The sequence below is a fragment of the Microcaecilia unicolor genome, chromosome 10, assembly GCF_901765095.1.
Source record: "Microcaecilia unicolor chromosome 10, aMicUni1.1, whole genome shotgun sequence".
In the NCBI taxonomy this organism is placed as follows: Eukaryota; Metazoa; Chordata; class Amphibia; order Gymnophiona; family Siphonopidae; genus Microcaecilia; species Microcaecilia unicolor.
In genome coordinates this window covers 189,443,608-189,470,999 of record NC_044040.1, presented here as the reverse complement: position 1 = coordinate 189,470,999, position 27,392 = coordinate 189,443,608, and the positions used below count along the sequence as shown (strand labels likewise).

The 27,392-nt window shown below is 46.2% G+C and overlaps 1 protein-coding gene across 4 annotated transcripts in view; it reads right to left on the bottom strand.

Annotated features, from left to right (window-relative positions):
- Positions 1-328: 328 nt before the first annotated feature.
- The window catches only part of SMC4 (structural maintenance of chromosomes 4), a 254,015-nt gene continuing 226,951 nt past the window's right edge, over positions 329-27,392 (bottom strand). For 3 of the 4 annotated variants that reach the window (XM_030216028.1, XM_030216027.1, XM_030216026.1), the window contains 5 exons: positions 24,710-24,883; positions 24,356-24,538; positions 14,178-14,410; positions 2,644-2,827; positions 329-2,026 (listed from right to left, as the gene is read on the bottom strand). In XM_030216028.1, the coding sequence (XP_030071888.1) occupies positions 1,850-2,026; positions 2,644-2,827; positions 14,178-14,410; positions 24,356-24,538; positions 24,710-24,883 (951 nt within the window). In that variant the 3' untranslated portion in view covers positions 329-1,849. Of the gene's footprint in view, positions 2,027-2,643; positions 2,828-14,177; positions 14,411-24,355; positions 24,539-24,709; positions 24,884-27,392 lie in introns of those variants that run through there. The other variant, XM_030216029.1, reaches the window with a different exon arrangement.

Below are 27,392 nucleotides of genomic sequence, written 5' to 3'. Positions count from 1 at the left end.
TTTACACGAAACCCGGCGGGGGGTTTCCGGAGCACTTCCCGACTAGGACAAATCTTTCCCGAAGGAAAAAAACACGTTCAAACAAATTGGACGCGCGAGGTCGACTTTCCGGGGCTCGACACGGCGAAAACACGACCGTACCGAGTGCGGACAAAAGAAGACTGGCCGGCTCGAGCCGGTTTCGGGCGGGAAGACGGCCGCGCATGCGCGGTGCGCGCGGGCGCGCGAGGGCTAGCAAAGGACTTTGCTAGTGAAGTTTCCGATTGGAGGGGCTGCCGTGGACGTCACCCATCAGTGAGAACAAGCAGCCTGCTTGTCCTCGGAGAATAGGGCTTTACCTTGGCACACTCTGGGGCATAGACATGGATCCCAAGTCTAGGTAGGCACATACTCATTCAGTATAACCCGAGTATGGTGAAGAGTGAGTGATTCTGCTCATTGCATTCAGAGTCGTCGTCTAATGGGATACCTTCTGATCCTTCCCTACCTCAACAGAGATAAATCTCCACATGGGGGTATCTCACCAGTTTTTATCAGGGAGATGGCTTCTGCCATGCCACTTAAGTTAGAAACAGAGGAAGAGCCCAGGGAGGTGATGGACTACGGAGTCTCCTACGGAAGGGGTCACTGTACCTTTGCATCCTATCCTTGATAGACTGATGAACTGGGAATCTCCCATCTCAGTGCAGGTTGCACCTAAGGAGGAGGTCTTAAGTAAAAAAAATTATGGTCAGGTTTTTTTTTTATTTTTTTTTTTAAATAAGCTGTTTTTGATAACCCCCACAACTATGCTGCCTGCACAGCCAGCCACTTGTAAGTACTAAGTGGTCCCACTGTTCAAATATTCTGAAATACCTAATCATATATTACAGAGAATAACCAGTCACTTTAAAAAAAAAAAATAGAAGTTTTAGGACCAGATACATGCAAACGATTGTTTTTCCTATGACTTGAAATCAAGTGTGAAAAGCTATAACTTGTCATTTGCCCTCCATCCCCATAGCCAGTTCTAACATTTGTACTAAGTGATGACCAAAATAAACATGAATAAAAACTGAATTCACAATAAGTCTTCTATTAATACATAAATCAATGCATTACATTTACAGGAAGGTAAAGAATATAACACAAAGATGTGATTTAATTTATACAATGAACAAGTTACAGTCACTTTTCCACAAATCTTTTTATTCAATATTCACAGTTAAAAACAGTGATAAATTGTTCTAAAACAGCTAGTTTAAAAAAATTGGCCTCAGGTGCCCAAACAGCAAAAAGATTTTTGAAAATTAGAGCACCATTCATATAACCATGGTCACATGAATTGGAGTCAACCTGGGCAGGCATCATTGTCCTGTGGCTGCCAGGGGTCATGCGCTTTGGTGGTCACATGAATTGGAGTCACACAACCCAGTTGGGTTTTCAAGATTTCCACAATGAATATGCATGAGACTGATTTGGATGTACTGCTTCCACTGTATGCAAATAGATCTCATGCATATTCATTGTGGAAATCTTGAAAACCCAACAGGGTTGTGTGACTCCAATTCATGTGACCACCAAAGCGCATGACCCCTGGCAGCCACAGGACAATGATGCCTGCCCAGGTTGCAACCCCATTTGGAGTTGCTGACCAACAGTTTGGGAAGCGCTGGTTTACGACTTTACACTTCCATTATTTTTATATACTAGAACAAACTATATAAAAAGGAACATAATACATATACTGTTCAGATCAACTTTTAAATATAAAAACCACTTCCTATAAAGATCAGCATCACATGAAATTGTACACATGGTAAAAAAGTTTTTCAAAAATTGTAGTTTTGTCAGAAGAAAACTGTGATGTTCAGCAACATTCTACAGAAGTTAATTCAGCAAGTGCTTTAGATGCAATAACCTTAGGGTTTGTTGCAACACTTTTTGTTGTATTATGAGTCTTATAAATTCCAATAAGTCTGTCGGCAATCTCAAACATGTTATTTCGCAGAGAAATGATGATGAACTGTGCATTTTTTGTTTGTTCCTAAAATGATGAACACAAGAGATTAGTTTGTTTTCTCTCCAGAACTTTTTAGCATAAATTCCCACCCATCATTTTCCCATTGTACATCCTGCATGACAGGTGACAAAGGATCCTTTGCTGGCCAAGCCAGTTTCTTCTATGACTAACCCTAATATCCCATGCCAAGAGAACTCAGGCATATTACCTCAGAGTTCTGCCACACAGTAAGCCAAAGAAAAATGTTTGTGTTTCGACAAGCAGTGCTATAAAGCTGAGCCACAGAGGCAACCCACTAAACATTTTATACAATTTTTGTTTTCCATATTCTTCTGTTGCTATTTAGTCTATTCCTTAAGGGACACAAACTGACTTTTGCCAGCATAGTTCTAAGAATACAAACCAAAACAGTTAAGTAAATGCTGTCACAGTAGACAGAACAGGAAACATATTGATTTTCTAGCATATCTTTCTAAACAAGTACTATCCCTCTACCTTGAGAAATAATGATTTACATTCATCACATACTTTGCCTATTTTAATCAAATTCATGGTTAAGTCATGCTGAATTCAGATTGTAAGAGGCATGCTGCACTGTTTTACATATTAGGTATTAATTAATTTAGAATTAAATTACTTACATAGATATAAAATGCAACAATTGAAACATTTTTAAAATCAAGTGCTGCATCGATCTCATCCATGAAATAGAGTGGAGTTGGCTTATAATGGTGAAGGGCAAACACTAGTGCCAGTGAGCTAAGCGTTTTTTCTCCACCTGAGAGGTTGAAAATCTTTTTCCAGCTTTTCTTTGGTGGACGAACACTAAAACAAATTAAAAGTTAAAATAGTAAATGGAATCTAACTTCATCTTAGCTAAATCAAAAGAAAAGAAGTGAGAAAAATAACAGTTCAAAAATTGCTGACATAAAGGAAAACAATTCTATCAGGAGCTAAAGGAAATGTGGTAGAATATTCATGTATTTGTTTTACATATACATTTATCAGGCACCAATAATTGGGGAACCTTACAAGACACTGAGGTCTGCAGCAGAGAGTTGCACAGGGACAGAAATCTTACCCATCCCCGCAAGAATTTTAACCTGTCCTAACCCATCCCCTCCCCGCAAGAATTTAATGGTAGATAAAAGAAAATTCCGGTCAGCTCTCTGTCTCTGGATTTGAGTCACAGCACTGCAGGCAAGGAAGGAATGGAAGTTGGAACACTCTGGTGCGCACATGTAAGATTTATCTCTGATTCACTGGCACTGTGTTCTGAGAAGTTGCCACATGCACATGCCAAGTCAGGTGACATCTGATGCTCATGCCTGTGTCAAAGCTGAGGTTTGCGCATCAGCCCAGGAGCAAAGAATATTAATAGTAACTTAGTAAGTGACGACAAATAAAGACCTGAATGGTTCATCCAGTCTGCCCAATAGTCACTCTCATTATCAATTCATGATTAAATCAACGAGTGTGATATTATATACTTGATTATAGTCTCTCTTTGGTGTTTCTTGAACATAGACTATAGAAGTCTATCTGGTCCTATCCTTATGGTCAAGCTGCTGAAGTTGCCGTCAAAGCCCACTCCAGTCTATTAATCTTCTCATTTGTGAGAGACAGACCGTAAAAATCTGTCCAGCGCTGTCCTCATGTTCCAGCCACTGAAGTTGCTATCTAAACCCTTTCCAGCCCATCCTAACCCAGATTGCCATACATCAGAGCTGCCAAGTTGCCCATTCCAGGAGGGAGACTTTTTGGCCAGTCTTGGATTTCTGCCAAACTCATCTTGGTGCATTATGGGACCTGCAGCTCTGACCTCAATGGAATCATGGACTACAAAATCCTACACTGCTTTGGGATGTAAGTTTAAAACCAGAACCGGCCAAAATGTCTCCCTCTCGGAATGGGTAACTTGGGAGCTCTGATATATATGAGAGACAGACCACACAAGTCTGCCCAGTATCGGTCCTAGTTCATCACAGCCAGAGTCATCTAAGCATCACTCAACTCATCCACATACATGCAGCTATTTAAGGTTTGTTTGTTTTTTTTATAACTTCCATTTTCTAATTAGAGATCCTCTGTGTTCATCCCACACTTTTTTGAATTCCATCATCATTTGTGTCTCTACCACCTCCTTAATGGAAGACTTTCCACATTTGTGCTGTTAAAGCAAGGAGGAGGAGGAGACAGCACTCAAGAACTTAGTACTCAGTAGATGAGAGGCTGGTGCAGCTTACATTTCCATGGGAACCCCACAAGAATTGTTTCCATCCCCATGGGAACACCGCAGAACTGCTTCCATCCCCGCGAACCCCATTCCCATCCAAGTCTCTAGTCTGCACACAGCAGGCAGGTGGTACATATGTTAATAGAATTGGTGGCCAAAATATTTAATAATGAAGTAACCAAAAAGTAAGTATGAAAACAATGTGGGTCTTCACACTGAAATTAAGCCGGAACAATATGAAGAACTCCTGGATGTCAGGAGGAATTTGATCCATAAGTCAGATAAGTGATGGTAAATAAGGCCAAACAATCTGATACAGATTCGGTTCATGAAAGGTGAAATTAGGCCTTACCTGCTAATTTTCTTTCCTCTAGATCCTCCAGACTGTTCAAGACACTTGGGTTATGCACTCCTACCAGCAGAGGGAGACTGAGAACACTAAAACTTCTTATACAAGTAGCCTGTGCAGACCTACTAACCAGTAAAACAGTAAAAAAGCAGAGGAACAAAACACCTCCAACTAAACAAAACCACTAAATCCACACTCAGATCCCCTCCCCTTAAGACGGGGGATTTGAACTGCAGATGGGCACAAACGGTACCACAAACTGCCCTTTGTAAAACTCCAGGACCCAAATCACAGGAGCTACTAGAAATATCAGCAACTGAAGTCTAAAGAAAATATCATACTGAACTGTCCGATACACTGGGTGAGGTCTTGAACGGTCTGGAGGATCTATAGAAAAGAAAATTAGCAGGTAAGGCCTAATTTCACCTTCCTCAGCAATCCTCCAGACCGTTCAAGATGCTTGGGACGTACCAAAGCAGTAAACACATCTAAGGGTGGGACCTGCGAAGCCCAGAGGACAGGACTGCAGCTCCAAAACTGGCATCCTCCCTTGCCTGTACACCCACTCTGTAAAGTTTGACAAAAGAATGCAGGGAGGACCACACCGCCGCTCTACAAATGTTCACTGGTGGAACAAAACTACTCTCTGTTCAAGAAGCTGCCATCCCCCTAGTGGAATGTGTCTTGAGCCCCTCGGGTACCGTATGGCAATGCAATATGTAAGCCGAAGAGATGGCATCCTTCAACCACCGAGCTACAGATGCCTTAGAAGCAGCCGCTCCCTTCTTGGGCCCCCATGAAGGACAAATAACCTGTCTAAAGACCTGAATTCCTCCGACCTGCGCAAGTAAACCTTCAACACTCTGCGTACATCCAATTTCGCCAAACGACGCTGAGAAGCATCCCCCGTCCGGTTCCCCAAGACTGGCAATGAAATCACCTGATTGACATGAAAGGAGGATACCAGCTTAGGCAAAAACAAAGGGACTGGACGCAGCGAAACCTTTTCCTTAGAAAACCACAGAAACTGAGGCCTACATGAAAGAGCCTGAAGTTCCGAAATCCTGCGAGCCGACGATATAGCTACCAAAAAGACCACCTTCATAGTAAAGTCTTTTATCGAACAAGACTCCAAGAGCTCAAAAGGAGAACCCGCCAAAGAGTCAAGAACGATATTAAGATCCCACTGAGGAACTACCGGCCGCTGAGGAGGACGAAGCAACTTCACCCCCTTAAAGAAACGGACCACATCCGGGGAAGACGCAACCAACCTGCCCTGCACCTTACCCCGAAAACACACCAAAGAAGCCAGCTGCACCTTCAAAGATGACAATGAAAGGCCCTTCTCAAAACCATCCTGCAAGAAATCTAAAATGCACGACACAGAAGCTTTCAAAGGGACACACGCCCGGTCCCCACACCTATCTTCAAATAAGCGCCACACACGCACATAGGCCAAAGACGTCGAACGTTTGCGAGACTGCAGCATTGTCTGAATCACCTGAGGGGAAAACCCTTTCCTTCTCAACAGTTCCCTCTCAAGGGCCACACCGTAAGAGAGAACCGAGCCGGATGCGGCATGACAATTGGACCCTGACACAACAGCACCGAGCCCCCCAGCCACAGAGGCTCGCCTTCTAACAAGCGCATCAGATCCCTGAACCACGGCCGACGCGGCCAATTCGGAGCCACCAACACCGGACCTGCATGACATTCTACCCTCTGTAGGTCTAGACCTATCAAGGGCCACGGGGGAAACACGTACAGCAACACCCGCTGAGGCCACGGAAGGACCAACGCATTGATCCCTTCCGCTCGCAGATCCCGACGCCGACTGAAATACCGAGGAACCTGAGCATTCTGTGCCGACGCCATGAGATCCACTACTGGCATTCCCCACTTTAGAACTATCTGGTCAAACACCGACCGGTGCAGAGACCATTCTCCGGGGTCCAACATGTCTGCTTAGAAAATCCGCGTTCACGTTGTCCACACCTGCCATGTGCGTCGCCGAAATCTGCACTAGATGCCTTTCCGCCCAACTCATGAGCTGAGCCGTCTCGATTGCCAACCGCTGACTCTTTGTACCGCCCTGCCAGTTGACATACGCTACCACTGTCGTGTTGTCGGACATGACTTTTACCGCCTTTCCAACCACACTTGAGCGAAATGCCAACAGAGCTAGCCGAATCGCCCTAGTCTCCAACCGGTTGATAAACCACTGAGCTTCCTCCGTCGACCACCGCCCCTGCGCGGACCGAGACACTGAGCTCCCCAGCCCAGCAGACTGGCATCCGTTACCAGAATCACCCACTGAGGAGGTTCCAACGGCATGTCCTTTTTCAGATGGGCCAAGCACAGCCACCACTGGAGACTGCGCTGAGGAGCCCCCCTCAATGGCAACCGCAACTCCAAACTGTGTACCTGGGGAGACCACCGGGACAACAGAGCCGCCTGAAGCTGATGCATATGCACCCTGGCCCATGGTACTATCTTTATTGTCGCTGCCATGAGGCCCAGAACCCGAAGGTACATTCGAACCGTCGGACTCCGAACGGACATTAACAGCCAGACCTGCTGCTGAAGAGAGGCGATCTGAAAATCCGGCAGAAAAACACGACCCACTGCCATGTCGAACCGCACTCCCAAGTACTCCAGACTCTGCGATGGGATCAACTGACTTTTGACTACATTCACTACCCATCCGAGCGATTCCAGAAACGCGACCACCTGAGCCGCCGCCGCCGCAACACTGTGAGCCCGAGACTTGGCCCGGATCAACCAGTCTTCCAGGTACGTATGCACCAGAATTCCCTGCCTCCGCAAAGCCGCTGCTACCACTACCATTATCTTGGAGAAGGTGCGTGGAGCCATTGCCAGACCAAAAGGCAAAGCACAGAACTGAAAGTGCCTCCCTAAAACAGCAAAACGAAGGAAACGCTGATGGGCCTCTCGAATCAGCACATGCAGATACGCTTCCGTGAGATCCAGTGACGTGAGAAATTCTCCCTGACGAACAGCCACTATGACCGAGCGCAGAGTCTCTATGCGGAAGGATGGAACCCTGAGTGCCCCATTGACCCTCTTGAGATCTAAAATGGGTCGAAACTGGTCCTCCTTCTTCGGCACCACAAATTAAATGGAATAACAACCCATTCCCTGCTCGTGCCGAGGAACGGGTACCACAGCTCTCAACTGGATTAAGCGACCCAGAGTCTCTTGAATAGCCTTTAACTTGACTCGAGAGTGACAAGGAGAGGGAAGAAACAGATCAGGCAGCGGGTACTCAAACTGGAGCGCATAACCGTCGCAAACGACCTCAGCACCCACTGATCTGAAGTAATTTGGGTCTACCCCTGATAAAACAGACGAAGTCGTGCCCTGACCTTCACCAGAGGCTGGACCCGCACACCTTCATAAGGAGGACTTATTACCATTTCCGGCACCACTGGCGGAGTCCCGACCTCCCCGACGACCCCCTCAAAAGGACTGCGTCCGCTGAAAAAAACTGCTTTTAGAAGGAGATACAAATCTGCCCGGCCTGTACCACTTCGCGTCCTTAAACCGACCTCTAGCCGAACCCCCTCGACTAGCCGACTTAGACCGTAACTCCAGCAACCGTGAGACCTTGGTATCCCCAAGACCACTCATCAGTTTATCGAAATCCTCTCCAAACAACATAGAACCTTTGAAAGGTAGAGAACACAACTTTGCTTTAGAGGCCGCATCTGCCACCCAGCCCCTAAGCCAAAGAGCCCTGCGAGCCGTCACCGCCAGAGCCATATTCTTAGCCAAAGCCCTTAGCAAATCATAAAGGGTGTCCGCCAAAAAGGAAGACCCCATCTCCTGAACCAAATCAGTCCTATCCAACGCAGGCTCATCCAAGAGCTTCTCCACCCAACGGAAACAAGCTCTAGCTACCAAGCCCCCACACACAGAGGCTTGCAAGGCCAAAGCCGACAAATCAAAGCTGCGCTTCAGAAAGGACTCTAGCTTCCTATCCTGAGGATCCCGCAAGGCTGTACCGCCATCCACCAGAATGGCCGTAGCCTTAGTAACCGCCGTAAACACAGCATCGACAGTAGGTGGTTTCAGCAGGGCCAAATCTTCGGGAGGCAAGGGATACAGCCGCGACATAGCCCTAGACACCTTACAAGCAGCCTCTGGCACAGACCATTCCTGAAAAACCATGTCTCTAATGTCTGAATTCATGGGAAAGGAACGGGAGGCTCTCCGAATCCCCTTAACCAAGGGATCTACCTGGGGTCCCTCTGCAGAGGGAGTGGCCGCCGGAGCAAACTTCAAAGTAGAGATCACCTGATCAATGAGCTCTAACAACTCCTCCTTATGAAAAATGCGAACTGAAGGAGGAGTGGCCTAGTGGTTAGGTTGGTGGACATTGGTCCTGGGGAACTGAGGAACTGAGTTCGATTCCCAGCACAGGCAGCTCCTTGTGACTCTGGGCAAGTCATATAACCCTCCATTGTCTGCCGCATTGAGCCTGCCATGAGTGGGAAAGCGCGGAGTACAAATGTAACAAAAATAAATAAATAAAATAATCTTCCCCAGGCCTTAGCCCATCCTGATCCTCAGACTCATCTAAGAGATCCTCCTCTCCTGGGTCACTCCAAACCTCCGACCCAGGCAGAGAAAGTATCTCCATAGGCTCCAAAATATCCACCCGCGGGCGCTTAACTCCCACTGAGCTAGCAGCCTCCGGGGAACAAACAGCCTGAGCGGGGCCAGCTCTCCAGGCATTATACAGAGACCAAACAAACTCAGGAGGGAAACCAGACCCGCCTCCCCACGCTGCTGAAGCCCCAACAACACTTCCCGCAGTCTCCGCGGCGGCAGGTCCATCGCGTGATCCGCGGCTAAACTAGGCGTGCTTCCCTCCAAAAACGGCCGACCCGGGACGCGCAGACAAAATGGCCGTGTTTCCCACCAAACCGGCCCCGCCTTTGCCGGCCCGGAATGTGCGGTCAAATCGCCGCCCAACACCTCCGCCTACTCAGGGGAAAGCATGGGGGGCAAGAGCGCTGACAACGTAGGCTCCCTACAAAATTTACATTGGCCACCTTTCACTTTAATGCCGCGCTTCACGCAAAACCGACACCTCACTGGCTTTGACATAATGGCCGCGAACACAATAAAAACAAACAGTTGCTTTGTGCTCTGACAGACTAATAGGCAAAACCGCCTAAGGCAAGAACGCCCTTGAAGACGTTTTATCTCTGGACTGCCACAAGAACGGTCAAAATAGCCGCCTTTTAAAAACGTTTATTTTTATTTTAAACCTCGTTGCTGATGCCTAAACGCCTCAAGGGTACAGAACGAGGTCTGTAGGCGAGGTTAAGCAGTCCTCCAGAGGAGGAGCACAGGGGGAGGGACCCGGCCACCCGGGTGTGACACCCCACAGGGAATAAGAAGCCCCTTAGGACTTACACCCTGTAATAGAGATCCAGGTGTGGGTTCTCTAACATTTACAACCCAACCTAGAAACCCCAAACGGGCCTACCAGACTGAGTACACTGCACAGGCTGCACACATCTACCCTCTGCTGAGACTACTGGTTAGTAGAAGGTCTGCACAGGCTACTTGTATAAGAAGTTTTAGTGTTCTCAGTCTCCCCCTGCTGGTAGGAGTGCATAACCCAAGCGTCTTGAACGGTCTGGAGGATTGCTGAGGAATATATGGTTATAATAAATTTGTATATGTTTGGTGTGAATGAGAGAGAATGATTGTGTATGGGAGTTAGTATGAAATGTTAATGATTATGTGTTAAAAGATTTTTTCTAAATAAATTTGATATTCAACAGTTGTTGATGTTGGCATTTGTAGTAAAGATACAACCAGTTAGATTGTATTAACCTTGATTAATATAGTGTTGGTAAACAAATAATGATAAGGGAGAAGTGGGGGATGGAGTGCTGTGGGAGGGTCTCAAGGCCATAATACGGGGTCAGATTATCTCACCACAAGTACACAGATGACAGAAAATGGCCACGATACTATAACAGCTACATGCAGAACTTGGAAGGTTACAAACACCCCAGCTCAATATAGTAGCACGTCGTCATCAGATACAAATGGAGCTTAGAGAGCTTCAGCTAGTAGAAGTTGTTGACCCTTCAAAGGGCCCAGCAACAGTATTTCGAGTTTGGTAATAAGGCCTCTTGGCTATTAGCATATAAATTGAAAAAGAGAAATATGCAAAACCATATACATGTAATTGAAGAAACGTCTAACTAGAACAGAAGACATCAGCTTATCTTTTTTGAATTTCTATAAGCAATTATATCTATAAGATACAGACCCAGGGACACAGGCAATACAGAATTATTTAGATATGATAGAACTCCCACAGATCTTCCCAATTCAGAATGAAAGGTTATCAGCACCCATTACAATAGAAGAGTTGTCATGGGCTATCCAAAGTTTGCCTAATGGAAAAGCACCGGGACCTGATGGGTATACGAATAGATTTTATAAAAGCTTTGGAAAAATGTTGGCACCCCTTTTGACCCGAGTTTTGAACGCGATTGAGCAGCAACCAGAACTGCCCTATTCATGGCAAATGGCCCATATAAGTGTTCTCCTGAAACCTGGGAAAAATCCGATGCACTGTGGCTCGTATTGCCCAATATCATTGCTGGATACTGATTATAAAACATTCACTAAGATTTTGGCCAAACGGTTACAGAGCTTGATGCCAGAATTGGTAAATGGGGACCAGGCGGGATTCATAGAGGGCAGGCAAACATTTGATAATATATGACGAGCGATTCATCTCATACATGAGGCCAATAGCACACATCAACCGACACTGATGCTCTCTCTGGATGCAGAAAAAGCATTTGACCGGGTCCACTGGCCGTATATGTTTGCAGTGTTAGGAAGGATGAGGATAGTGGGGCGTTTCATAACCTGGCTACAACGATCGTACGATCAACCGCTGGCTGCATTGGTCATTAATGGGGAGCGCTCGAGCACTTTTAAATTGGGAAGGGGGACGCGACAGGCCGTGCCCTGTCCCCCCTATTATTTACTCTTACGCTTGAGCTATTGGCCCAAGTAATTAGAACACAAGCAAACATATAGGGCATTCGCATAGGGCATAAAATACATAAAGATTAAGCTTTTTGCAGATGATATCCTAGTGATGCTGACCGACCCCCAGAGATCGCTACAGGGAGTTGGGCAGAGCTTACAACAATTTGGGTCAATATCGGGTTTTAAGTGGATTTTAAGTGGAGTGGAGGAGTGGCCTAATGGTTAGGGTGGTGGACTTTGGTCCTGGGGAACTGAGTTTGATTCCCACTTCAGGCACAGGCAGCTCCTTTTGACTCTGGGCAAGTCACTTAACCCTCCATTGCCCCATGTAAGCTGCATTGAGCCTGCCATGAGTGGCAAAGCGCGGGGTACGAATGTAAGAAAAATAAAATAAAAATATAGCCAAATCGGAAATAATGGGATTAAATAGTCCTACTGAGGTCTCTATGGAGTTGACGCAACAGTTTCCATTTAGATGAACTGTACATTCCCTGCGATATTTGGGAATTAATTTGATGATGATACTTCCGAAAATTTTATACTTGTTTTTGGCATTGCCTTTGCCGATCCCTGATAACGTTTTTAGGCAATTAAAATGCAAAAAACCTTTGCATTTATATGAAAACAAAGCACAGCAGGTGCAAACTGAGATGCTTTATCAATCTAAAAAGAAAGGGGAAATGGGGGTGCCGGATTTTTACCGGTACGTTCAAGCAGCGCAGTTGAGAATATTGGTGGGATGGTCCAGCGAGGGCACTAAACCATGGCTTCAAATAGAAACACATTGGATAGGACTCAACCAACCAACTACTTTGCTATGGTTGCCTAAGCTGCGTATCCGGGCCATGGCGGCGCTTTAACCCCTGGCAATTCGGCTTCCCCTACAGATGTAGTGCGATATACGCCAAAGGTTTTGCCCTGATAGGCAATATTTTCGCCAAATGTCTATACAAGGAGCACCGGGCTTTACATGGGAGGAAGGGGACAAAATATATAAGAGATGGGAACAGAGGGGATTGTACCAGCTGGGACAATTATGGGAGGAAGGGGCATTTCGAGCGTATGAAGTGTTACAGGAAGAGTTTGGCTTCCATCTGCAGCACTACTTCCACTATACTCGGATTAGAGACTACATCTATCAAAAAGCGAAGGTAGAGCTGCAAATGGAAGAGACTGAACTAGAGCGGGCAATGAGGGGAGGGAGCGACAAGGGATGTCTCTCACAAATATATGCAGCGTTGCTAACACATAGGGCTCCAATTTCAAAATACATACAGAGGTGGGAACAAGATACAGGGATCAGTTATGACATGATTAGCTGGGAATGAGCAACAGATTCTTTGTTAAGAGTATCTGTAAGTAGCTCTATGATAGAAAATGGTTATATGATCCTGTATTGCTGGTATTATACACCTGATCGACTGGCCAAAATGTATTCAGGATCCTCAAACCTATGTTGGAGAGGTTGTCAAGCAGTGGGAGACATGCTGCATATATGGTGGTCTTGCCCAAAAATAAAGAAATTCTGGCTGGAATTGATCGGACAACTTGGACAAATGATGGGAAAAGAGTACCCAGCTACGGTGGATCATTGTTTGTTGCACTTTCGACCCTCAGGAATATCATTTACATTACATCGCCTGGCCTCCACTTTCCTAGTGGCGTGCAAAATAACATTAGCTTCATCATGGAAAAAGCAGCATTCAAAATGAATAACCCAGTTCTTTAAAACATGGGTTAAGTACAAAGAGTGGAGATCCCGTTCCAGGGTAGATCTTGATGCCCCCCATTTGGTGGTGCCGCCAGGATAAGCAGTGTCTAGGATAAAAGATTCTCGTTTACATGAATACTAGAATGAGATGTAATATAACCATATATTGTAACGGAGAAGGGAAGGGGGGGAGTTAGAGGGAAGAAGGGAGGGGGGAGGGCTAGAAAGATATAAAGAAGAAAATGTTAAATGATGTATGATTTTATATGTCAAAAAGTTTTTTGTTTCAATAAAAATATTGTTGAAAAAAAAAAAAAAAAAAAAGAAAGACGAGGCGAAATGAACTGCATCTGGTGGTGGTATTAGGTGGTGTATTTGACTCTCATTTAGGGGTGGGGGGTAGCTACATGGAATTTACCTTTTAAATTGCCTTGTCCTGTTCTAGAACAGCAGCATTTCACTATGCCAAAGTTGGAACTCTTTTACCATAGAAATTTTTTTTTTTTTTTGGGGGGGGGGGGGGGGGGGGGGGGGTAATTTTCTGGAACTCAGGGCCTAGTTGGGCCATTTTCTAATGTATTTTTTCCTCTTTAACCAGTGTTCCCCTCATATCAACTTTCATCCAATTCCATTATATTTTCAGATTTTCTGAAATAATTCTGACCCAGACATTCTTGACCCATTTTGTATAATAAATTCCAACTTCTATTGGGTTAGGGGGGGAAAAGGGATCAGATAGGGTCATAGTTCCTTCAATAAAGCCAAGCCTGCATCACTGAGATGAGGGAGACAGTTGCACTTACAGTGTGAAGAAAATATTACAAACCTAAACATAATTCCTTCAGAGAACGGATCCAGACTGTCCACTAGCTCAAGTTCAGCATCTCCTCCTAAAGTAAGCATCTGGTAATTTTCCTTCAGCTTGTTAGTTATAATGTTAAATCCAGCCATAAACTCATTAAGCCTTTGTTTCCGAAGATCTTCATAAGATTTCCTAAAATTGTCTCTTTCATTGGTAATTTCATCCAGTTCTGTCACACGTTGTAGGTACAATTCTTCCTGTTAAAGTGAAACATTTTGTGAACTTGGTATCATGCTCTCCCTATCTCCTTTAGAACACATCCCAAATGAAGTTGTTTGGCCATCAGTAGCTACATTTCTAATACAATTATTTTAAAGTAGATTAAACATACAGCACAATACAAGCTAAAATAACCAGTGTAAAGCAACTACACTAACATTTTTACTGATTTAATAAGATCATAAGTGCCATACTGAGTTGGACCAACAGCCTATCAAGCACAACATCCTGTTCACAATAATGATCAGTCTGGATCACTAGATGGTGCATAGCAAATCCTAATACATTCCCCGTTTCCCACTCCCATAGTAAATTAAGACAATCAAGTCTTACTCAGTTTTTTTTTTTTTTGTAGAAAAAAAAAGGTACCAACTCAAACAGGGAACCTTAGAGGTGAGGTTACAGTATATGGCTTCACCCGAACAGTAGCCACACCCTTTTTACCAGGCATGGAACATATAAAAAGGCATCACTTAAAATATTACACCAGTCCCTAGAATACCAACATATCTCTTACTGGGAAAACAAACAGGATTTTCTACACAGAAACTACATATCAGCAGAATACTGCACCTCAGTCTATATACACAGAACACAGATAGAGCCTCACCAAAAACAAAATTAGTGACCACAAATTATTTTATACTGCTGTTGCCATTATGGATACACAGCTCAATACATCTTATCACATACCCGAAAGAATAGGGCAGGTGTAAAAGAGAAGGCATGGAACTGAAGTGACTACATATAAATTCAGAGTAATTTTGAATATATGTACCTTTGGCCAGTGGCATCTCTAGACAAATATTTGGGGTGGCAACGGGGGAGGGGGGAGTAAGGTATGGGAGGGCAAGTCAGTGACATTTTCGCACATCATATCCTCCTCCCCCCCCCCCCCCCCCAATTTTAAATTAGCATGAAAACTGATAGCATCATTCAACAAATCCTTCTGTATGGGAATATTCTGTATTCTCTACAGGATTGGCTAGAATCTTTATATAAACTCTGAAGGTCCAGTTCTATATCACAAACTTCATATTCCCCAGCAATGGAGCTATCCTTCTTAGATACAAAATATTATTCTACAGAATCTCAGAAAATAATTCCAACAATGGACTGTAGATACTCAACAATTATTTGTTGAAAGATATTAAAAATTGCAAAGAGGAGGAAAAGGTCTCACTGTCCGGGTGCCAGGGTAAACTTTACCACCAATATCTTCTAAGCACTCATCGGACTTTTAGTCATCATTGATCAAAAACCTCCTTACAACCTTTACTCATATTTTCCTTTCTTATTTTTTTTTTCATTTGCTTCCAATAATTCAGAGTTTTCAATTCAAAACTGCTCATATAAAATAAAAAAAAAAGAATCACAAAATGAATTAAGTGACTTAGCTTCTAAGCTTGAAGGTTTCTGGAACTAGTCTGGCTGTCGAACACCAAACTGGGGGTTTCGGCACCGGGTGTTCAACAGCTAGACTAGTTCCAGAAACCTACAAGCTTAGAAGCGAAGTCAATTAATTCATTTTGTGATTCTTTTTTTATTTTATATGGGCAGTTTTGAATTGAAAACTCTGAATTATTGGAAGCAAATGAATAAAAAAATAAGGAAGGAAAATGTGAGTAAAGGTTTCAAGGAGATTTTTAGTCAATGATGAGTAAAGGTCCTGTGAGTGCTTCGAAGATATTAGTGGTAAAGTTTACCCTGGCACCCAAACAGCTTGAGACCTTTTCCTCCTTTTTGCAATTTTTAATATCATCTTTCAACAAAGGTGAAATTAGGCCTTAGCTGCTAATTTTCTTTCCTCTAGACCAGTGATGGCGAACCTTTCAGAGACCGAGTGCCCAAACAGCAACCCAAAATCTAATTACTCATCGCGAAGTGCAGGTACTCATTATGGGTGGGGGTCACCACATATGACTCCACCCCTTTGATAGCCACACCCCCTTACACCAGCCACGGCGCATATAAACAGACATCATTGAAAATATTATACTAGTATAGGAGAAAAAAATAACATGATTTTCTTTCATTATAAATCATTTCTGTAAGTTATTACACCTCCAGTATACCCAGTGCAAAATAAGAAAGCAGATGTAAATTCTCAAATTGGACATATTCCAAATACTAAAATGAAAATAAAATGATTTTTTTTCTACCTTTGTCTGGTGATTTTGTTTTTCTATCCATATAAGTCCTAGTCGCTGATTCTGCTGCTCTCTATCTGTTCTCTTAACTCAGTTTCCAGGGCTTCCTTTCCATTTCTTTACTTTCCTCCTTTCTTGCCCATCCATGTCCAGCCACCCTCCTCTCCCCTCCAACCACAAATGTCCAGCCACCCTCCTCTCCCCCCTGCCCTCCCAGTGGCAGGCCTCCCTCCCACCCACCCCAAGCACCCAAGCCTCCCTCCCACCCAGCACCAGGCCATGCACCCACCCCTCCCACCCAAGCACCAGGCCTCGCTCACTCCCTCCCAGCACTCCCACCCAAGCACCAGGCCTCGCTCACTCCCACCCAAGCACCAGGCCTCGCTCCCTCCCTCCCAGCACTCCCACCCAAGCACCAAGCCTCGCACCCTCCCTCCCTCCCACCTGGCGTCAAGCATTCCTCCCTCCCACCCGGCACCAGCCCGCCATCCCTCCCTCCGAACCCGAAGAAATTTAAAAGTCTTCCCTTGTCCGAATAGGCGGCGTCAGCATCAGCAGCGAAAACTGTGCTGCTGGTTCGGCGCGTTTTCAGCCTTCCGTCTCTCAAGCTCTCTGGTCCCGCCCTAACAGGAAATGAGGGCGGGACCAGAAAGCTTGAGAGATGGAAGGCTGAAGACGCACCGAACCAGCAGCACGCTTTTCGCTGCTACTGCTGATGCTGCCTACTCGGACAAGGGAAGACTTAAATTTCTTCGGGTTCGGAGGAAGGGATGGAGGAATGCTTGACACCGGGAGGGAGGGAGGAAGGAATGCTTGACGCTGGGTGGGTGGGAGGGCTGAAAGTCTCGGGTGAGGCGACCGGCGGCGCGCGTGCCAACAGAGAGGGCTCCGCGTGCCCTCTCTGGCACGCGTGCCATAGGTTCGCCATCACCGCTCTAGACCCTCCAGACCGGTCAAGATGCTTGGGTTATGCACGCCTACCAGCAGAGGGAGACTGATAACACAAAAACTTAAGTATAAGCCACCTGCCAACCCCCAAGCAGCCAGGAAATCCGTAACAAAGCAGAAAATCAACAGAACAATCACTTATCTAAAACACAGAGAACCCATACAACCCTGTACTCAGAAACAAGAAACCAATACGAATGTGCTTCTACCGACCAAACGCTAAAGTGCTGTGGTCCTTCCCTGGAAAACCAGAGGTTACTACAACAGAACTTCAGAAAACGAGAAGTTCAAAATTTAAAGACCTATCAGCCATAGCAACACAGAGATACAAAAACACCACCATTCTGCCAATCACACTAAAATAAAAATATGTACATATACAGTGGGAGTGTTCTTGACCAGTCTGGAGGGTCTAGAGGAAAGAAAAAATTAAGATACATACCTGTAGCAGGTATTCTCCGAGGACAGCAGGCTGATTGTTCTCACTGATGGGGTAATCCCTAGCCCCCAGGCTCACTCAAAACAACAAAGAAAGGTCAATTGGGCCTCACAACAGCGAGGATATAAGGGTTGACCTACGAAGAAACATCTGAGAGTGCAGCCTGGAACAGAACAAAAATGGGCCTAGGGGGGTGGAGTTGGATTCTAAACTCCGAACAGATTCTGCAGCACCAACTGCCCAAACTGACTGTCGCGTCGGGTATCCTGCTGTAGGCAGTAATGAGATGTGAATGTGTGGGCTGATGACCACGTCGCAGCCTTGCAAATTTCTTCAAAAGTGGCTGACTTCAAGTGGGCCACTGACGCTGCAATGGCTCTACACTATGAGCCGTGACATGACCGTAAGAGTCAGCCCAGCCTGGACATAAGTGAAGGAAATGCTAGCCAATTGGCGTTTCCTGACAGCAACCCCCTTCCTATTGGGGTCAAAAGAAACAAACATTTGGGCGGACTGTATGTGGGGGCTTGTCCGTTCCAGGTAGAAGGCCAATGCTCTCTTGCAGTCCAATGTATGCAACTGACGTTCAGCAGGCCGGGTATGAATACGGGCGGGTATGAGGACGGGGAAAGAATGTTTGCAAGACAACTGACTGGTTCAGATGGAACTCCGACACCACAGGAACTTAGGGTGCGTGCGGAGGACTACTCTGTTATGATGAAATTTGGTAAAGGGAGCATGGGCTACCAAGGCTTGAAGCTCACTGACCCTACGAGCTGAAGTAACTGCCACCAAGAAAATTACCTTCCAGGTCAAGTACTTCAGATGGCAAGAATCCAGTGGCTCAAAAGGAGGTTTCATCAGCTGGGTAAGGACGACGTTGAGATCCCATGACACTGTAGGAGGCTTGACAAGGGGCTTTGACAAAAACAAACCTCTCATGAATCAAACGACTAAAGGCTGTCCAGAGATAGGCTTACCCTCTACAGAGAAATGGTAAGCACTAATTGCACAAAGATGGTTCCTTACTGAGTTGGTTTTGAGACCAGACTCCGATAAGTGTAGAAGGTACTCAAGCAGGGTCTGTGTAGGACAAGAGCAAGGATCTAAGGCCTTGCTGTCACAACAGACGACAAACCTCCTCCACTTGAAAAAGTAACTCTTCTTAGTGGAATCTTTCCTGGAAGCAAGCAAGACTCAGGAGACACCTTCAGAAAGACCCAACGTGGCAAAATCTACGCTCTCAACATCCAGGCTGTGAGGGTCAGAGACTGGAGGTTGGGATGCAGAAGCGCCCCCTCGTTCTGAGTGTTGGAAAACACTCCAATCTCCACGGTTCTTCGGAAGACAACTCCAGAAGAAGAAGGAACCAGATCTGACGGGGCCAAAAGGGCGCGATCAGAATCATGGTGCCACTGTCTTGCTTGAGTTTCAGCGAAGTCTTCCCCACCAAAGGTATGGGAGGATACGCGTACAGAAGGCCGGTCCCCCAATGCAGGAGGAAGGCGTCCATCACTAACCTGTCGTGGGCCTGTAGCCTGGAACAGAATTGGGGCAGTTTGTGGTTGGTCTGCGTGGCGAAAAAATCCACTGAGGGGGTGCCCCACTCCCAGAAGATCTTGCGTACCACACTCGAATTGAGCGACCACTTGTGTGGTTGCATAAGTCTGCTCAACCTGTCGGCCAGACTGTTTACGCCAGCCAGGTATGTGGCCTGGAGGAGCATGCCGTGTCGGCGAGCCCAGTGCCACATCCCGACAGCTTCCTGACACAAGGGGCGAGATCCGGTGCCCCCCTGCTTGTTGATGTAGTACATCGCAACCTGTCTGTCCAAATTTGGATAACTTGAAAGGACAGCCGATCTCTGAAAGCCTTGAGCGCATTCCAGACCGCTCTCAACGCCAGGAGGTTGATCTGCAGACCTGATTCCTGGAGGGACCACAGTCCTTGAGTGTGAAGCCCATCGACATGAGCTCCCACCCCAGGAGAGATGCATCTGTCATCAGCACTTTTTGCGGCTGAGGAATTTGGAAAGGACGTCCCAACGTCAAATCAGACTAAATTGTCCACCAGTGGAGTGAACTGTGGAAACTGGTGGGCAGTCGGATTGCATCCTCTGGATTCCCCGCAGCCTGATACCACTGGGAAGCTAGGGTCCATTGAGCTGATCTGATGTGAAGACAAGCCATGGGAGTCGCATGAACTGTAGAGGCCTTATGGCCCAGGAGTCTCAACATCTGCCGAGCTGTGATCTGCTGGGACGCTCTTGCCCGGGAGGCGAGAGACAGAAGATGATGCGCCCTCGCCTTGGGGAGATAGGCATGAGCCGTCAGTGAATTCAGCAGAGCTCCAATGAATTCGAGTGACTGCACTGGGCGGAGATGGGACGTTGGGTAATCACAAACCCCAGTAGCTCCAGAAGTTGAATAGTCACCTGCATGGACTTAAGAGCTCCTGCCTCCGAGGTGCTCTTCACCAGCCAATCGTCGCGATAAGGGGAACACATGCACCCCCAGCTTGTGCAGCGACGCCGCAACCACCACCAGGCATTTTGTGAACACCCGTGGTGCAGAGGCGAGCCCAAAGGGCAGCACACAATACTGGAAATGCTGTGTTCCCAGACGGAATCGCAGATACTGTCTGTGAGCTGGCAGTATCGGGATGAGAGTATAAGCATCCTTTAAATCCAGGGAGCAAGGGCAGCCCTACTATATTGTTTTGGTATATGGGAGAGGAGGATAATTATAGGAGCAATGGTTATACACTGAACCTGCTGGTTGCTCAGGTGTGGGTGTTACTATATCACCAGTAAAAGTTGTTGAAAAAAAAACTTCACAATAGGAGGGGAGAGGGGGTTAATGTTGAAACAAAAAAATGATGACGGACTGTACCGTTTTGTTTTATCGTTTGGACACAGGTTATTAGGTACAACACTGTATAGTCAGATTGATGTTTATGTTTGTTCCTTTCTCTGAAACGTCATCAATAAAAATTTTGAAACATAAGTCCAGGGAGCATAGCCAGTCGTTTTTCTGAATCAGGGGAAGAAGGGTGCCCAGGGAAAGCATCCTGAACTTTTCTCGGACCAGATATTTGTTCAGGCCCCTCAGGTCTAAGATGGGAGGCATCCCCCCCTGTTTTCTTTTCCACAAGGAAGTACCTGGAATAGAAACCCAGCCTTTCTTGCCAGGGTGGCACGGGCTCGACCGCATTGACGCTGAGAAGGGCGGAGAGTTCCCTCTGCAAGTACCTGCCTGTGGTGGGAGCTGAAAGACTGAGGTCCCGGTGGACAATTTGGCGGAATGGAGATCAAATTGAGGGCGTATCCGCACTGCACTATTTGGAGAACCCACTGGTCAGAGGTTACGAGAGGCCACCTTTGGTGAAAAAATTTTAACCTCCCCTCAACCGGTAGATTGTCTGGCACGGGCACTTTTATGGCGGCTATGCTCTCCTGGATCCAGTCAAAAGCCCGCCCCTTGCTTTTGCTGGGGAGCTGCCAGGGCCTGCTTGGTCGCACGCTGTTGACGTGAACGAGCGCGCTGGGGCTTAGCCTGGGAAAGCTGACGAGGAGGATTGTACCTACATTTAGTAGAAGCGTAAGAAGCAGTCTTCTTTCCCCTGAAAAATCGCCTACCTGAAGAGGTAGATGCTGAAGGTGCCTGGTGGGAGAGGTTGTTGAGGGCGGATTCCCGCTGGTGAAGCTGTTCGACCAACTGCTCGACTTTCTCACCAAAAATATTATCCCCTCAGCAAGGGACATCCACCAGCCGCTGCTGGGTCCGGTTGTTCAGGTCAGAGGCGTGCAGCCATGAGAGTCTGCGCATCACTATACCTTGGGCAGCGGATCTGGATGCAACATCACAAGTGTCAAATACCCCTGGATAGGAATTTGCGACACGCACTCAGCTGCCTGACCACCTCCTGAAACGGCTTGGACTGCTCCAGAGGAAGCTTGTCAACCATGTCCGCCAGTTGCCTCACATTATTCCGCATGTGGATGATCGTGTAGAGCTGGTAAGACTGGATCTTGGTTACGAGCATGGAGGAATGATAGGCCCTCCTCCCAAAAGAGTCCAGAGTGTGAGACTCACGCCCCGGGGGCGCTGAGGCGGTATCCCTCGAACTCTTGGCTCTCTTGAGAGCAGAATCCACCACCGCGGATTTGTGTGGCAGCTGAGTCCTCATCAACTCCGGGTCACTGTGGATCCTATACTGTGACTCGGCTTTCTTCGGGATGGTGGGGTTAGATAAGGGTTTCAGCCAGTTCTGAAGCAGTGTCTCCTTTAGGACATTGTGCAACGGTACCGTGGAAGACGCTCTAGGTCATGATGGATAGTTGAGGACCTCGAGCATCTCAGTCCTCGGCTCATCCACAGTAACCACGGGGAAGGGAATGCACACAAAGGAGGCAAAAGAAAGGCTCTCCGGTGGCGAAAGCTTCCTTTCCGGTGAAGGAGTGGGGTCAGAGGGAAGACCACAGGACTACTCGGAAGAGAAATACCTGGGGTCCTCCTCCTCTCCCCACAAGGCCTCCTCCTCGGTGTTGGACATGAGCTCCGACTTCAGTCCGAAACCGGGCCCGTCTTGACTCAGAGGAACCAAATCCTCAATGATGACGTCGAGAGGTGGACTCCCGTGCTGGCGGGGACGAAGCTCCCTCCATCGACGGAGATTCCACTTGAGTGGCAGCCGAGACCGATGCTGCAAGCGGTACCGGTGTCGGCGACCGCATCACAGGGCCAGAGCCAGCAGGCGCTTCCATCAACGGTGCCGAGGGTGCAAGCACCCCCGGCACTGGGAGAGACTGGCGCAGCAGCCCTTCCAGGATACCTGGAAGAATGGCCCAGAGGAACTCGTCCAGAGTGTCTGTCGGGAAAGGCTGAGGGGCCGGTGCAGGAGATAGAATCTGCACGGGGTCAGGAGGCGGTACCGGACTGCCCGACGACCGGCGCATCGACACCTCCTGGATGGAGGGGGAGCAGTCCTCCCGGTGTCGACGCTTCTCGGGGGCCGAATCCCTCGACGCCCCAGAGCTCCCAGTACAGTGAGAAGGGGGTCACCAATGACGATGCTTCTTAGCTTGTTTCTTTCGATGCACGTCATCAGCGATCCGCGGTACCGACGAGTAGGACGTGGAATCCACACGCCTCCTCGGGGTCAGGTCCGAAAAGGGTCGGTCCCGATGGGACTGCACAGCAGGAACTGACGAGGCAGGTGGAGGCCCACTCAACTGCTCACTGCTCCCAGCGAGAGGTGGTCATTGGGCCTGTGTTACCTGCTTTCCTGAGGTCAATGCCATATCCGGTGCCGAAGTCGACGCTGCCGGTGCCGATGTTGTCGATGTCGACGAGACAAGCTCCAAAAAGACGATCCCACTGAGCTTGTCTCACCACCTGTGTCTGCTTTTTTAAGCTAAGACACAATTTGCACGCTTTGGGGTTATGCTCAGGCCCGAGGCACTGAAGGCACCAAGCGTGGGTGTCGGAAAGTGAGATTGCCCGGCTGCACCGACCACACTTCTTGAAGCTGCTGGGAATCCTTGATGTCATCGACGGAAAAATCGCGGCAGCGAGGTCAAAATAGTCGATGGTGGCAGCAAAAAGGGCCACAAAAGGGGAAGAACGCGGATGCACGGTCAAAAGGGCCGCAACGGCGGTGAAAGGAAACTTAAGGCGGCCAAAAACTAGCACACTACAGGGAAACAAGTTTTTTTTTTTTAAATTTGTGAAACGAAGAGAAAAAGCGCGGCGCCACTTAAAGAAAAAGCGAATGAACCGCCAGACGGTTTTCGAGGGCTGAGAGGAGAGGGATGCAACGCAGTGTCTCTCCACCGTGGAAAACGAGAAACTGAGCGGGAGCGGTCGCGCACGGGCGGGAAGACGGCCGTGCATGCGCGGTGGGTGTACTCCGCGCACGGGACCTCCCATGAGACTGTTTTTTTTAGTTTGCTGTGAAACTCTTCCGGTTGGAGGGGGCTGCCGTGGACATCGCCCAGTCGTGAGAACAAGCAGCCTGCTTGTCCTCGGAGCATATCAGTTTTCAAAGGGGAAAATACACCCATGCTTTTTCTTTAAAAGCTATCTCACTTAAAGCACACACACATTTATACTTGCTATTATATACAATATTATTTAAGTGTATACCCATACATTAGATAATCCAAAAGTACACATACAAGTCAAAAACATGTCTACCTACTACTATTACTACTACTATTTAGCAGAAGTATTTGTGAAATAGCACTAGTTTTACATTTATATACTCCAGCAAATGTTATAACAAACCATTTCTGAATAAAGATCTTATGTGTGCAAATGACTTCTTAAATTATCCCCTTAGTTGAAAATTCAACTGAAAAGGAACAGTAGGAATGACAGACTTACCTTCTTTTTATATTCTGCAATTGCACCAAGATTTGGCTTAATTTCATTGCATTTGGCTTCTAAGAGAGCAATTTGATTGTTTATGACATCAGGCTCTCTCACGGTTTCAAGCTCTTCTTGGCTCAACATAGGAAGTTCTTCTAGGGGTTTATCATCTATACGATGTAGAGATATTTTTAAAATCTAGAAAGAGTAAGATTTCCAAGTTGAACAAAACAAGTGCTTTACTACTTTAACAAAAACAAAACAAAACCATGCGATCAGATTTATAAAATTTTTAAATTCACAACTCTTTTCAATTAAGATTTGTTTCCCAAATTAGTCATATGATAAACTTGTATCGCTAATTCTTACTTCTTTCTGCCAGTATTTTATCTTTGATTGATGTTCTGAAATGTGACTATCCATTTGCTCAATTTTAAGTCTAATATTAAGAGCTTCTTTTTGAAGAGAATGTTCATTTTCTTGTATTGTCTTTATTTCTTGAAGTAAATTACGATGTTCCTCTTGAATGTCTGGCAAAGTACCCTAAAAAAGAAACAAAAACAAAAAAACCCCACAAAGAATACAAGATGGCTGTTAAGGTACCAGTGGTTAAATATTAACATTGTGATTAGGCAATAGATTCCAAATGAAAGGCTATATGGGTTGTGAAAGCTGTGTTTTGGGTAAATTATATTGCAATTTAAGATTTTAAAAGCTGTTTCCTTTTCATTGTGTTCTAGATCTTTTCACCTGCTCCTGTAAACAGGCATACTTTTCAGCCAGGGGTTTACAGGTTCAAGTGATAGACTGTTCAACCACTCATACTTCAAAGGAGAATGAGGGCAAGTAACTAAATTTTACTTCCTGCAGCATACAAGGTCCCCACTTAATTGCTGGTTTCTCTCTGCAACACTAGTTATCTTCTGTACTTATCCCATGCTTTCTTAAATTGTTACTGTTTTTGCTTCCATCAATTGAACTGGGATGCCATTTCATGCATCCATACCCTTTCAATGAGAAAAAAAATATGATCTAACAGTCTATTCCCCTTGAAGTTTAAAATAATTCTTTATTGACTAGGTAAATTTGTCCTACCTTTAGACTTTTTAATGCAATTGGAAGTTGAGCTAGAATCTGGTTCTATAGCTTGCTCTTTACCTTTATTTTCTTTAGCCCAGTCATTGTTAGGACAGACCTCTGCCAGGATCTACTTATCAAGGCTCCTTCTGGAATGCTGCAATAGGCCCTAGATTCTAATCACTAGCTGACATTATCCAAGGACAAGCAGGCCATCGTATTCTCACAGCTGGTGACATCATCTGATGGATCCCAGTGCGGACACTGACTAGTGAGATCAATAAATTTCTAGTGTCCCACCACACATGCACTGGTGCATCCTGCCAGTCTTTCTATTAGCTAAAGAAAGCTCCAAGGGGAGGTGGGAGGGTATGCAAGAATACTTGGACAGCTATTCTCAAACACCTGCTACAGGTGAGTAACTGTTTTCTCCGAGGACAAGCAGACCATCATATTCTTTCACAGTTGGGAATCCCTAACTACCAGACTCACAAAAAACAATGTTAGGAAAATAGGGACCTGAAACATTGAAGCCTATTATTCAATAAACCTGAAAATATTTGTGGACTAGTTGTGGAGGTGCAGCCTGGAAAAGAAGGCAACTGGGCCTGGGGGTGGGGGGTGGAGTTGGATTCTAGACACTGAAAAAAATCTGCAAGACTGCTTGCCCCCGAATGCGCTTGTCTCGTCATGTATCCTGCTCAAGGAATTAACGAGATGTGAATGTGTAGACGGATGATCATGTTGTATCTTTGCAAGTCTCCTCGATGGAAGCTGACCTCAAGTGAGCTACCAACATAGACATGGATCTGACATTATGAGCCTTGACATGTCCCTCTAGAGTCAGTCCAGCCTTGGCATAAGGAAATGCAATCTGATAACAAAATTGTGCGTCTGCCAGTGGCTACCCCCAAATCAGCTTTCCATCTGCAGAGATGAACTCAGAGCTACACCTGGGGAGGGTGCCCTAGTCTACCAGCCAAGGTCCCATGGCAATAATGTCGGCTGGCTGGCATTGCAAGCCAAGCCTGTGGGCTGAAGCGTAGAGCCACAGAGTGAAGAACTACTAGTTTGATCAGGGGAAGGTCTGACTTCTGATCCCTGAGAACATAACCCAAACCAGAGCTCAACTTTCAGTGCTACAGGCTGTGGACTCCACTCTGGGGAGTCAGACTACACAGGCAGAGAAAAACTGAAGGGTTCTAGACTTCACCACTCCCTATATTGGTGATGTCACTGAAATAATTGAGTTTCTCTGTCTGCAACAGTTGACAGAGTGACATAACCTATCAGTCTGGTCTAGCAGGATAAAGAAAAACTATTTTTGCACGTCGCACACCTTTACTTACAGAAATGCCTTTTCAAAAATTTATCCCCCCACCCCCCAAAAAAAAGAAAGGGTGCAACTGCATTGAAACTCAGCAGCAAAACTCAACCACTGAACAGTATTTCAAGATTGCTTCTCATTCTGTCTACTTCAATGATACTCCACTGCACATCTTAGTATCACCTGAAAGAAGCAAACCTATTAAACCCTCTTCAGTGTTACTAATATTTGAACAGAACCAGTCTGAGAATAGATTGCTGAGGCACTCTGCTCCTCATCCTTTCTTCAAAGTCAATTCCATTTATTGCTATCCTCTGGCTAGCAATGAAGCATTTTCCGAACCAGGTCTCATCTCAGGCTGCACAGTTTCTTAATGAATCTCCAGTGTTGAGCTGCATCAAAAGCCTGGCTGAAATCTAAGTATACCACATCTTAATCTCTGGTCACCCAACCAAATTTATGATACCTGTTTCACAAATTCTTCCAGTAAAAGCCATGTTGCCTTAGATGAGGCACCCCACTACAATGAAAATACTTACTACTCTTCAATTACATCCATTAAGTTTTAGAGCTACTTGGGTCAGTTTGCAAGTTCTCAGGTAAAACGGAATTAGTTACCTGTAGCAAGTGTTTTCCAAGGACAGCACG